The sequence below is a fragment of the Eubalaena glacialis genome, chromosome X, assembly GCF_028564815.1.
Source record: "Eubalaena glacialis isolate mEubGla1 chromosome X, mEubGla1.1.hap2.+ XY, whole genome shotgun sequence".
In the NCBI taxonomy this organism is placed as follows: domain Eukaryota; kingdom Metazoa; phylum Chordata; class Mammalia; order Artiodactyla; family Balaenidae; genus Eubalaena; species Eubalaena glacialis.
This window is the reverse complement of record NC_083736.1, coordinates 122,472,387-122,484,625: the sequence shown is the minus strand read 5'-3', so window position 1 is coordinate 122,484,625 and position 12,239 is coordinate 122,472,387. Positions and strand designations below refer to the sequence as shown.

The following is a 12,239-nucleotide window of genomic DNA, read 5'->3' as shown; positions in this document are numbered from 1 at the left end:
CTGTCGAAGGACACTTAGGTTGCTTCCATGTCCTGGCTACTGTAAATAGAGCTGCAATGAACTTCGAAACCACTTAGATTTAGATTCAGGAAAATTCATTTAATTGCGTTCATGTATGTCAGCATTCTTGGAAATAGAACACAGATTAATCTCTCTGCTTTGTGAAACTACAATATGTCTTGGCCACTCAATAGTTAGAAAATAAAAGCCTCCATTGGGCTTTGGTCTCCATATATATTTATTTTGTGTAGACAGCAATGACTTTTCACCATTTCTTTTCCAATAATTCCATGATTCTCAAAATGATAATTTCATTCGTTCATAGTAAAAAGTTCACCAAACCTTTTAGTACTGTTAACATTTTCACATCTGTTTGGGGATATAGCTAGTTGATTTTCTTCTGATTTCTTCCATTTTTGGAATCCCACGTGACTGTAATGTTAAAGTATACCAAGAACAGCAGGAAGTTCAATCAGGAGACAAACACACCAATACAGAAAAGAAGTCCGGTAATGTCTGAGGAGGATCCAGTGGGACAGTCGTCAGTGTCACAAGGACCATAGTGATTGTTGAGATAAGAAACAAACGTTGCATAATTCCGGGAAGAAATGTAAAACATGGAAGATATTTCCTAACAGAAATGGAAAAGGACTTCAACTGCAGTTCTTCTTCAGAAGTCTTTTCAAATATTGAAAAGGAAGTTGCACAAGCTATAAAAAATGCCATTATTGTCACAACTGTGGGCATCAGGAGTTCATCCTTCAATAGAAGAGGTAGCTTTCTAAATGTTGACACAAGTAAAAACCAAGCAGACATGAAAGGAAGCTCACTTAACACCAGGCAGACTTGTAATGATACCGAGAAAATGGACTTTCCATGTACTTGAAAAGAAAACTAAGAGAATGATAGTGCACAGCCAACTAGAGTGAATTTGAATCCTTTGGGAGAGGGCTGAAGTGTTCATTTTACATACAGGAAGCAGGCTGAAAAATGTAAAACAAAAGCTGATATTATGTGGATGTGATGTGGCAGAATATCCTTAATGTTCGGAAAGACACTGAAGCCGCACCAGATCTGGGCTCCTTTATCCTCAAGTAATCCACGATCACCTGGAAAGAGTCTTCTCAGAACTTGCAGGGTTTGTTCCCTTTCTGTAAAGGATGACAGCCAGCAGAGAACGAAGGAAGCCACAACAGTACAAGCTAGCTTAATTAACAAACCAAATCCCTTTCCTTTGAGGCCTTTTTAAAAAACACTTTCCAGGTTAAAAAAAAAAAAAAAAGGTAAGGGGTGGTAAATTTTCAACTGTTTATAATTTATAGCTAAGCAAAATGACAGTGACCCTAGCACATTCCAGTCACAAGATACTCCAAGAATACCACACAAAGCAAAGCCAAGACTCACAGAATTATACTGAAAATGTCCATAGTTGATTAGAATGAGGCCTGGGCACAGCGATATGCATAATGCATTAGCAATCTTTTTCTTACTTGAGATTTCTTTTAAACAACAACAGTACAAAACCACTTCAGGTATGTCAATCAGCCAATCAGCAATTAACACAGTTGTACGCATCAAGAGTTTATCTCCTATCGACGTGATATATAGAGAGCAATCTAGTCTGGATTTATAAACTCTGCCATATATGCATCTAAAAGACAACAATAAGCTTAAGAGGTGAATAATCAAATCCCCAATACTGTTACATTTTTATCACTGCTGTTAAAATTCCCTTGTTTGGTAAATTATAAGTAATTTCTTTCCAGTGTCTCTCTGCTTCATAACCACCAAACATAGGAGGTTTTCCAGTGCTAGATGACCGGTTTATTATAAAAGGATAGAGCGCAGGAACAGCCAGATGGAAGAGATGCATAGTGCCAGGTATGAGGAAAGGACACAGAGCTTCCACGTCCTCGCTAGGCGCACCACTCTCCCTGCATCTCCACGTGCCCACCAACCTGGACGCTTCAAAATTATTGGGTTTTGACTCCTGCTTGTTCTCCGTAAGACTTCCACAGACATGAGAATGGCAAAGCCCAAATTCAGGATAGTGTTTACATGAGGGACAAATGTAGTCACTGTGTTTGAAGTTTTATTTCCTTAGCTGGGAGGTGAATATACAGACATTCCTTATACTGTTTCCCATACATTGCATACATTTTCATATTCCTGATATACTTCATCAACAGAGAAAAAGAACAAGGGAGATAATGAGGCAAGCAGTAACGCCCAAGAGAAAAGTAATGGTATAGAGTATATCTTTCAAATATTGGTGGAAAATAACTTGGAGCCTAGAATTCTACTTCCAGCCAAACAATCGAGTGTCAGGGTGAGTTAAATGCATTTTTAATACATGAGGTGTCTGTGTGTGCATTTCCAGGAAGCAGACCCTGAGACAGACCCGTGAATATAAATAGCTTACTTGAGAGGGAATCCCAGGGAGCCGTGGTATGGGCGTGGGGAAACGGGCCTTAGAAGGAAGGCAGCCAATTAAGGGGGATGATCTAGGAGGTGAGAACTGTGGGTAACGAGCTTATTCAGAGAGGGGGGACTATGGGAGACTGTGTAGAATGCACCTCAAATCCATCTCAAGTATGGGACAAGGAAGCTGGCGTATGTAGCCACCAAAACCCCAACTATTATTTAATGAAGCTACTTCCAGGGGTAATAAATCTCTCGCACTTCCGGCTGGCTTTGGGTCATGTCCAGCATGCGCCAAGGGTGAGGAAAAAAACCCTAATGCGGAGAGTCATGGGTGGTTGTAGAAAGCAGTCTAGTGGGTGTAGAGGTGAGACCTGGCTTTGAGGAGCCAGAATCAAAATACATAAGCCAAGGTCAGAATCTTTTTGACATTGTCTGCAATACTCTACCCACTGTTTGTGTGAAATTTTCAATAAACTGGAATTACATTTCCTCTCTCAGGCTGATCATGTATTAAACATCGTACCAATTAGCATTTTTAGTTGAAAATTGGTTTCAGGAACCCCAGTCCCAGAGAATTGTGAGATGACTTTTCAGCTGCCTAAGAAATGTTTGCATTGCAGACCTTAAAATCTTCTAGAGAAAAAGACAGCAAGACCTCTGTGGTCTGTTCTGACTGAAGATGTGCCCACTGGGTGGGTGGGAACGGGTCTTTCCCTGGGATTTTATGAAAACCTTGGGCTGCAGGTGTCAGCAACTCAGTTCATGTCATCCAGTCTAAAGGGCCCCAAGCTGCAACGTGTCACATCCTGCCTGAGGGGTTCCTCAGCATGCAGAGGTCAAAGAAGCTCCCCTGATCTTCCATAGCACCTGGAACTTTTTAATATCCCTATTATTAAGCTCTGTGTTAAGGAATGAGTCTCCCATTAGGGTGTGAGCTACTCCCACCCAGCTCTGCTCACCCTCATCCCAACCAGTATACCGTCCCCATAGTGTTGTTATCGAAAGTGGGGTCTGACTGCTCGCTGCTCTGAAGCCAATAAAGAGGCAAGGCTGGTGGAAAGGAAAGTTTGCTTTACTTCGGAGGCTGGCAGCCAAGGCGGGTGGCAGAGGAGAACTCCTGTCCAAAGGCCGACTCGACTCCCCGCCACTGACAGTCAGTGGGCAAGAGTTTCAGGGGTGTATAGACAGAGGGAGGGGGCTACATGCAGAAACAGCACAGTCAGCTCTGACCGTCATCTTGAAATTGGTCATATGGTGGTCTGATCAGTGACATCTTGATTGTTTCAAGTACAGTTAGTCTTCAGTTCCAGCGTCGGTTTGTTCCCATTTCTTTGAGGCCAGTTCTCGAAATTGTGGCAGCTTCTGTCATGGCTACAGCCTGGTCATCCTGTAGTTAACTTCTTCCACCTGGTGTGGGTTTCAGTATCTATAAGACAGCTCACAGGATATGGCTCAGAATATTATCTATAGCCCTTAAGGAGGAACTAACTTCGCTTAATGACTGAGTTATTATTATTTTGTCCTGTTTGACTGTTTTCCTTTGCTTCTAAATTTTCTGACTTCTCTGATTAAACTTATTCTTTGACTAAAGCTTTTCTACAGATAAAAGGCAGGTGGAAGACATGGGGGGCAGTGGGGAGGGAAGGACCATAGGGTCCTGTTCTGTTTCAGTGTGTATTCCTCTCTTCAGAGATTCTCAGAAATGCTGTTCTGGGTGGTGAGCAGCTTGTAAGGGACTGAGGAGTTAGATGAGCAGAAGTTCAGTGACATTTGGGGTATTATTACCAACTAGACTCCATTTCAGCCTAGCATAGCCACAGGTGGCAACGGATGGCCTTCCCAAGCATGTGATGGAAATCCAGTAATGAATTTTTGTCACAATTCAGATGTGGCTTGGATGCCTGGGTCCACTGGCTGTCCAGCCAAGCGTGCGGTGTCTTCCCTCAGCTGTTGGAGGTTCTCTGAGCTATCACCATCCACAGACCAGGGAGAACGTGGGGCTGGTTCAACCTCCCACCCTAACACCCCCAGAGGGACTCAGTGGCAATAAGAGGTGCCTGCTCTGGATGGAGGGGGCCTAGGTTTGGGGAAAGAGACATAATGGGAAGGGAGGTGTTACCTCAACAGAAAGGTAGGACCTACAGGGCAAAAACCAAGAGAAAACTTTGGGAGTCTTGGAGGACTTTTCACATCTGCTTTCCATTTGGGATTAGCAAGTGTAAACAAACAAACCAACACACACTCATAAACAAACAGGCAAGTTGGATGTTTGCTCCTGACTGTAAGCTGAGGCAATACTACAGTTCACTTTAAGTGTTTTTTCATGCGTAGGGACTATTACCCTGGTTGCTTGATGTCCAATGTCACAGAACTAGTGTCTCACATATTTTGAATTTTTTTTACTTGTGAATAATTCTGTATTAGCCGGGCCCACAAGAGATATTTTGCACTTGAAGGTCATCGGATCACCAAGCACTGTTGCAACTCAAGCAGGTGGAGACAAATTTGCTGTCACCTTGTTGGTATGGGGCAGCACCTAAGTCCACACCCCCTCTATCTCCTCACACAGGGAAAATTAAGATCTTTAAGATGTTGTGCCATCCTATTTCAGACCTGGGTATGCATTTGTGTTTGCCTGAGTATTCCTTTATATCCCCTCGTTAGCATTTCAAAATGTTCTTTAAGTGACTTTTACGATTTTTCAAGTATATTCCTAGGCAGTATTTTTTTTTAGTTGCTTTTCTGAATTGAGTCATTAAGAGTATTGTCTATTTTAACTGATTACTTTCTGAATTATATGAAAGCCTGTAAAGAATATATATTAATTTTGTACTCAGCCACACAAATGAATTCAGATATAACCTGTAATGGTTAGTTTTCCCTCCTTCAACTGGTTAATGTCTTAGTTATTTCTTTCCCTTATTCTCACGTATGGAAATGTATAACGTCATATTTGGAAAGCATCCAACACCTCTTACTTTTGTCTTTCGTTTTCTATACTGATAATCTTCTTTTGGTCTCTTAATATACCAAATTAAGAGATTTCTTATCATTTAACCCTCTTTACATTAACTGGTCATGGTGCATTATTCTCTGACTATGCTGCTCTGAATTATGTTGACCAATATTTGGGCCTTTCCTATTATGGTGCAAGGCAACCACACCTACAACCAGCGGTGCAATACATCTCCAACTGAGAGATGCAAAGATAAGTAGGAAAACGTCTTCACAGAACTGCACCCAAGTGGTGTCCGGGTCCGAGGGTCGGCAAAGGATACGCTAGAGCTGAGGGGCGGAAGGGGTGAAAGGAAGGACTCCTCAATTCCAAGAAGAGGAACTCTGTTCTCCACGTGCTGAGACTCAGCCCTAGTCCTGTAGAGCGAGAAGTCCTGGGCCCCTCCCCTCGTCTCCGCCCCTGGCCTGCGGCCCGCCTTGGGAAACCTAGGCCCCGCCCCTTCGATTACGCCCCGCCCATTCGAGCGCCCTTTGGCCACGCCCCTTTCCCCTTCACGGGGCGGGGCCCTGGTCCTCTCCGAACTTAGCGTCCCCCCCGTGTTGCGCCTGCGCACTGCAGACCACCGCCTCGTGGGCGGAGCCTACACCACTTAACACTCCCGCATCCCGCCTCAGGAAACCTCGGCCCCGCCCCTCAGATTCTGACCCTCCAGGAGCGGGCGCTAGCCCCGCCTCTTTCCCCTACTCCCGCCCCGCCCAACTCGGCCCCAGCGTCCCGCCTGCGCACTAGCAACCGTCAGGCTCTGTGGGCGGAGCCGCGCAGCGCCAGGTACCGCCCATGGCCCCGCCCACCCCGGGCTCGGATCCACCTCCGCACACACGCACTTCCCGCCACGCCTCCTCGCAGACCTCTGCTAAGCCCTGGGGAGACCAGCGAAGCGAGCGAGGCGCGATGGACGGCCGAGTGCAGCTGATCAAGGCCCTCCTGGCCCTGCCCATTCGGCCCCAGACGCGTCGGTGGAGAAACCCGATCCCCTTCCCCGAGACGTTTGACGGCGACACCGACCGGCTCCCGGAGTTTATCGTGCAGACGGGCGCCTACATGCTAGTGGACGAGACCCTGTTCACCAACGATGCCCTGAAGGTGACGTTCCTCATCACCCGCCTGACCGGGCCCGCCCTGCAGTGGGTGATCCCCTACATCAGGAAGCAGAGCCCCCTCCTCAACGATTACCGGGGCTTCCTGGCCGAGATGAAGCGGGTCTTTGGCTGGGTAGAGGACGAGGACTTCTAGGCCGGGAGCCCCTCGGGCCTGGGGGCGGGTGCTCGGGGGAGGGTCCGCCGCGCCAGTCGCCGCCGCCCAGATCGCCACAGGCGGCGTCCTCCCGCCGCGCCTCCCCCGTCCCTCACCTTCGGGTCGCCGCGATCTCCCCCGCGCTCGTGTCCCCTCCCGCGTAGTGCTTGCCTTTGTTCCAGGAATAGCGCTCCAGGTTCCCGCTGCTGCCGCCGGGAGCGGCCTGGCTCTGGAGCGGCCGCCGCCCTCTCCCTCTCGGGCCAGCCCGGCCCCTCCCCTGCACACTTGGACTCGGTCGTGCGCTCCAGCTGCAAGCCGGGCTCCTGTTACACACCGGACAGACCACCCTCAGCCCGGCCGCTGCCAACCGCCCGCCCTCTGCCAGACTCCCAGGCCCGCATGCAGGTGCCCAGAGACCTGCGCTGCCGCTGCCGCCGCCACCGCCACCGCCACCGCCACCGCCATCCACCGCATCCCGCCTACAGCCTGCAGCCTTCAGCGGTCTGGACTCGCCCGGGAGGTGTCTGAGCTGGCCACAGCCTCTGGACAATGCTTCCAACAGCTCGCCACCGCCCTGGAGGGGCCGGCCAGCCTTTCACCTTCGGCGGGACTCAGTCCCTCCCTCCTCCCAGAGACATCTTCTGCTCCTGCCAGGTGGCCGCCAGGTCCCAGGGGTGCCTGGCAGCCAAATCGAGTCACTCATTGTCTCCTGTGGACCTGTTCGTTTCGCCCGGCATCCACTTCTCTTCTGAATGTGCAGCTGTCTCTCTGATGTGTGCCTTTTGTTCCACACAGTAACCCCTGCACTCTGCCCAGCTCTTCTACACTACCTGGACAAACGTCTTTTCCTTATTTTCAATAAATGTCAGACGCTGTTCAAAAAGAAATTGAGTCTCAATGAATATGGCACCTCTCCCTCCCTGGTCCAGTAAGTGGGGTTCATGACTTGCTCAGAAGGTATGTCCCCTGCCATGCTGTGGCTGATGTTGAGTCTCGCTTTATCCAACAGAAAAGATCGCCCTGTGGTGGTCCTGCTGATGGAGACCCCACTGGTGATCATTCAGTCCCGGACGCTGACTCTTCCAAACCAGTCAGTTCCGTGCCCCTTCGGAAGTGGATCTCGATCTGATTTTGGCCAAGGCGATGTTAAGGAGAAATTAGCTAGGAGGCTTTGGGGAAAGAGTTCCTTGCTTCCAAACAGCCGCTTGAAAGCACAATACCTAATTTCTACAAATCATGAATCCTGCACATTTGTTGGTGAACACCTGTCAAAGTTTTATTTAATCCATTACTCTGAGAACCAGCACAATGACAGGTGGTTCAGAAAAAGCATTTACATTTATGCAGCCTTGATTGTTAAGTGGAGGAGAAGGGAGTGCAGAACTGCTCTTGTTAATCTAGGTAGAAAGCAGGTTGAGAGCCTGCAGGACAATAAAATGATAACTTTCTTCAATGGGCAGAGAAGCAAAACATGTTGCTCCTCACCGTGTCTCTTCATGCCAACCTGTTAAATCATGAGTGCTGAAAAAAGCCTCTGCTACTTCATCTATGGCTGGGAAAGTTAAATATCCTGATAGTCAGATGATCCTCAGATGGGCTTATAGGGCAGTACTGTGGTGTGATGTTAAAAGGCCATGGAATCAACCCTGCCTCTTTTTTAATTGGGTTATTTTTCCAGAATACATGAAAGAGGTGGGAAAATGCTGAGCTTAGTTCATGCATGGGTTGGCTTAATATGTGGTAGAAAGCAAAAATGGACCATGACTGCAGGACAAAGAGGGCTGAAGCTCACAGGCCAGTCCTTCGACTTCTCTGCCTTCTGCCTCTAGATCCTTTGGCTTTCGACTTTATGCTAAATTGGTGTTTAATCATCCTTAGCCTTTCATTGTCTTTCTGCAGTTCATCAATAGCCTTGTGTAACAATCATCCGTTTTCACAATCTTTATAATTACTACTTACTCAGGACCACTCAAACTCCGGAGATATTTCACCTTCCATGAAATTTCCTTCCAGTGGTGTCCAATCTCAATTTACCACTGGCGAAAGTTTTGACAATTGCACCATGACCACATCACAGGGGTTATCAGTATGTCACTTACCACCAGTGATGTAGTCCCCATTTCTAGCCAGCTGGCAGGTTATTGTGCTCCAAAATCCTATTTCATAATCTGCATCTTAGGACCACTTCTAGAACCAAATATTACACTTGTAAGCTCTCCCAGAAACAGATCTCATAAACACTTATAAGAGAGTGAGGGAAGCAGGTTTGAGTAAAGGGAGAATTTGAAGAGCTATGCAGTTGCAAAAGAGGCCTCAGCTGATCCTACAGGGATATCTAAAGCTAGGATGGCCATTCAGAAAAATTATGAATGGAGGAGACGAGTCCAGGCCTTTGTGCCTCCACACTGACTAGTCATTGGATGTGGTCTTACCTGGAGGAAGTAGTGTACCCCTGGGCAGGGCAGCTCCCTCCAACCCATAGCAATTCCTAGAGGGTGATTCAGCTGTGACTCTAAGCAGCCTGTACTCCTAAAAGCTGGGGGAATGAGTGCCTCAATGCTAAAGGTGGGATCTGGGCAGTGCATTACATCATCCACTTCACTCATCAAGGGGGGAATAGAATCAACACAATGGAACATAATTCAGCACTTAAAAAGAATAAGATAAATTTATGCCAGCTGATTTGGAGAGATTGTTGCAAGGTTTTGAAATACAATATGCAGAAAACTGCATAATGTGCCCCCCTTTTTGTTAAATAGACATTAACCCCAAAAGGTTTACATATGAATACACACACACACACACACACACACACAAGATTAGCTAGGTATGAAGAAAAATATAGAAATATACAAACTAGGTTGTTAGTATGGGTCACAAGAGGTGGGAAAGGGTTGATGCCATAGATGGAGTAGGGACTTTTGTGGGGTCCTTCACAAAAAAGGAAAGAAAAAAAGCGGCACTAAAATGGGGGGCTTAACGTGTGTCCCTGAAAACTGGAAAATCTATAGAAATTTGTGAGAATGATATAGTCTTAATCAGCGTTCCGACAAGAAACAGATGCTACACGCAAATGCAGTAACGAGGGAGAATTAAATGAAGAGACTGTGTAGAAGGGTTTCGGTGTGGTGAAAAGAAATTGTAACACATTGGATAACTGTTGTGCAAATATTCACCGCTCACTCCCCCACCCCCCCCCCGCCACCTTTGGGATGGAGTGTACACACCTGTTCCTCTGAATCTAGGCTTGGTCCTACATTTGCTTTTATCAGTGAGATATGAGCAGACATGAAGTACCTAGAGGGTTTCAACATGCTTGTGCGGTTTTGCTAGTCTCCTTGCACTCCTGTGATCGCCTTGAGAAGAGCTTGCCCCAGGTAGCTGCTGATCCTAGTGTTTGGGCTACACGGTAATTCACGTGGCGCAGATCTGAATGCAATTTGCATCCCAGAGCCAAGCCCACCCTAACTGCATCCTGAAGCAGAATAGCCCCAAACAGTCCATAGCACATGAGCAAGAAGAACAGGCGACTGTCATAAGTTTTGGGGAGATTTCTTATACAGCATTATTGTAGCAATAGCTGACTAATACTGACACCAACAAGGGATTTTGAAATACCCTGAGGCTATCAATAGTGAGGAACCATTACCTCCCCCCAAACATGAAGGGCAGGGAATGGTTACTGGAACACAGTGGCTATAGAAGAGAATCCCTGGACAGAATTTGTGGCCTTTGGTCGAGGAACTCAGCCACAGCCACCTTTCAATCTGGTTGAGATGGAGCCTTCCCATTGGCCAAACTCAACCAGAATCCAGAAGGCAAGGGAGCCATTCATGCAGCCCATAAAGGTCAGCCTCCTGGGCACAGAGTAGGGTGGAGGAGAGTCGTTATAGAAGGACAGATGGAAGATATCCAGGAGATATGTGAACAATTCATTCCAAGTGAGGAACATGGAAAGAGATGCACAATCACATTAGTAATCAGAGAGATTTTAAATAGAACAAAAATGGTATTCTATTTCAAAACTATTATACTGGTAATAGTAAAAAATAATGACAATATCAAGTGTTGAAGGGATATGGGGAAATGAGAATTCTCATATACTGCTTTTGACAGTGTACAACAAAGTTGGAGATGAAAGTGGCAATGACCTATAAAATTTGACATACAAACAAGCAATTCCAATAAGGATGTTGACCACAGCTTTTTTAAAAGAATGTGCGTACGCTTAGGACCTCTTCTAAGCTGTATAACACCTTTGCCTGCATTAATAAAAGGTGCCCCCTTGTGGTGAAAGCAGTCTCACGTGTGCACAGTCTGGCAAGCACTTCAGAAGTGAATAAACTATTGGACCGTATGCAGCAGCCCGTTTGCAGTCCCTGAAAATTGGAAACAACGTAAGCATCATCAGTAGGAAAATGCATACACACACGTATATACATTTCCTTTTGTCCTCTTTTAAAAATGTAGATAGTCATTTTAAATTTCAGAAAAGTTTCAAGAATAGTTCAAGTAACTCCCATGTCTCTTTATCCCATTTGCTATTTCTCTCTTTCCCTATCTATGTATCTACCTGTAAAATATGTACAATGTGTATTTTCTGAATCATATGCATCATTATGTACATATGTATATATACATATACAACACTATGCATATATAATTTTTTCAGAATTATTTGACAGTAAGTTCATTAAAATTATAAAGTATATCTAGAAAAAAACTACAACTAAGATAATATTTAATGGTTAAATATCAAATGCTTTCCTCCGAGGTCACAAACTAGACAGAATTATCCACTCTCACCATTTTTGTTCACAATGTCTTGGAGGTCTTAGCCAGCATAACTAGCCAATAAAAGGAAATAAAGGGTATTAAGATTGTAAAGGAAATAAAAGCCATTATTTGAAGATCTGACTGTGGACATAGAGCATCCCAACAAATCTACAAACAATTAGAAATAATAAAGTTAGTAATTTTGCTGAATACATGAATGATGTATAACAATTAAAAACAGACAATAACAAGCATTGGTGAGAGTGTGGAGAAATTAGTCCTCATATATTGCTAGTAAAATGGTGCAGCTACTGTGGAAAACAGTCTGGCAGTTCCTCAGAAAGTTAAGCATAGAGTTACCATACAACGGAACAAGCAATTCCACTCCTAGGTATGTACTCGAGAGAATTGAAAATATACATCCTCACAAAAACTTGTACATGAATATTTATAATAGCACTATTCATAATTGCTCAAAAGTGGAGACAACTCAAAAGTTCAGCAAGTGATGAATGAATAACCAAATAAGGTATATCCGTATAATGGAATATTATTCAACCATAAAAAGGAATGAAGGACTGATACATGCTACAACATGGATGAACCTAGAAAACATAGGGCTTAAGTGAAAGAAGCTAGCACAAAAGACCACATATTGTATGATTCTATTCATATGAAATGTTCAGAATAGGCAAATATATAGATGCAGAGAGTTAGTTGATTAGTGGTTGCTGCAGCTTGGGAGAGGGAATAATGGGGAGGCACAGGGATTCTTTCTGGGGTGATGGAA

The 12,239-nt window shown here is 45.4% G+C and overlaps 1 protein-coding gene and 1 pseudogene across 1 annotated transcript; one reads left to right on the top strand and one right to left on the bottom strand.

Moving 5' to 3' along the window:
* Positions 1–385: 385 nt before the first annotated feature.
* LOC133081907 (dolichyl pyrophosphate Man9GlcNAc2 alpha-1,3-glucosyltransferase-like) lies at positions 386–3,660 on the bottom strand (annotated as a pseudogene).
* Positions 3,661–6,673: 3,013 nt separating this feature from the next.
* On the top strand, positions 6,674–7,560 carry LOC133081906 (CAAX box protein 1-like; the record flags this gene model as incomplete). Its single annotated transcript, XM_061178223.1, has 1 exon — positions 6,674–7,560. A coding segment is annotated over one exon (528 nt), but the record flags the coding sequence as incomplete, so codon positions are not given.
* Between the last annotated feature and the right edge of the window lie 4,679 nt (positions 7,561–12,239).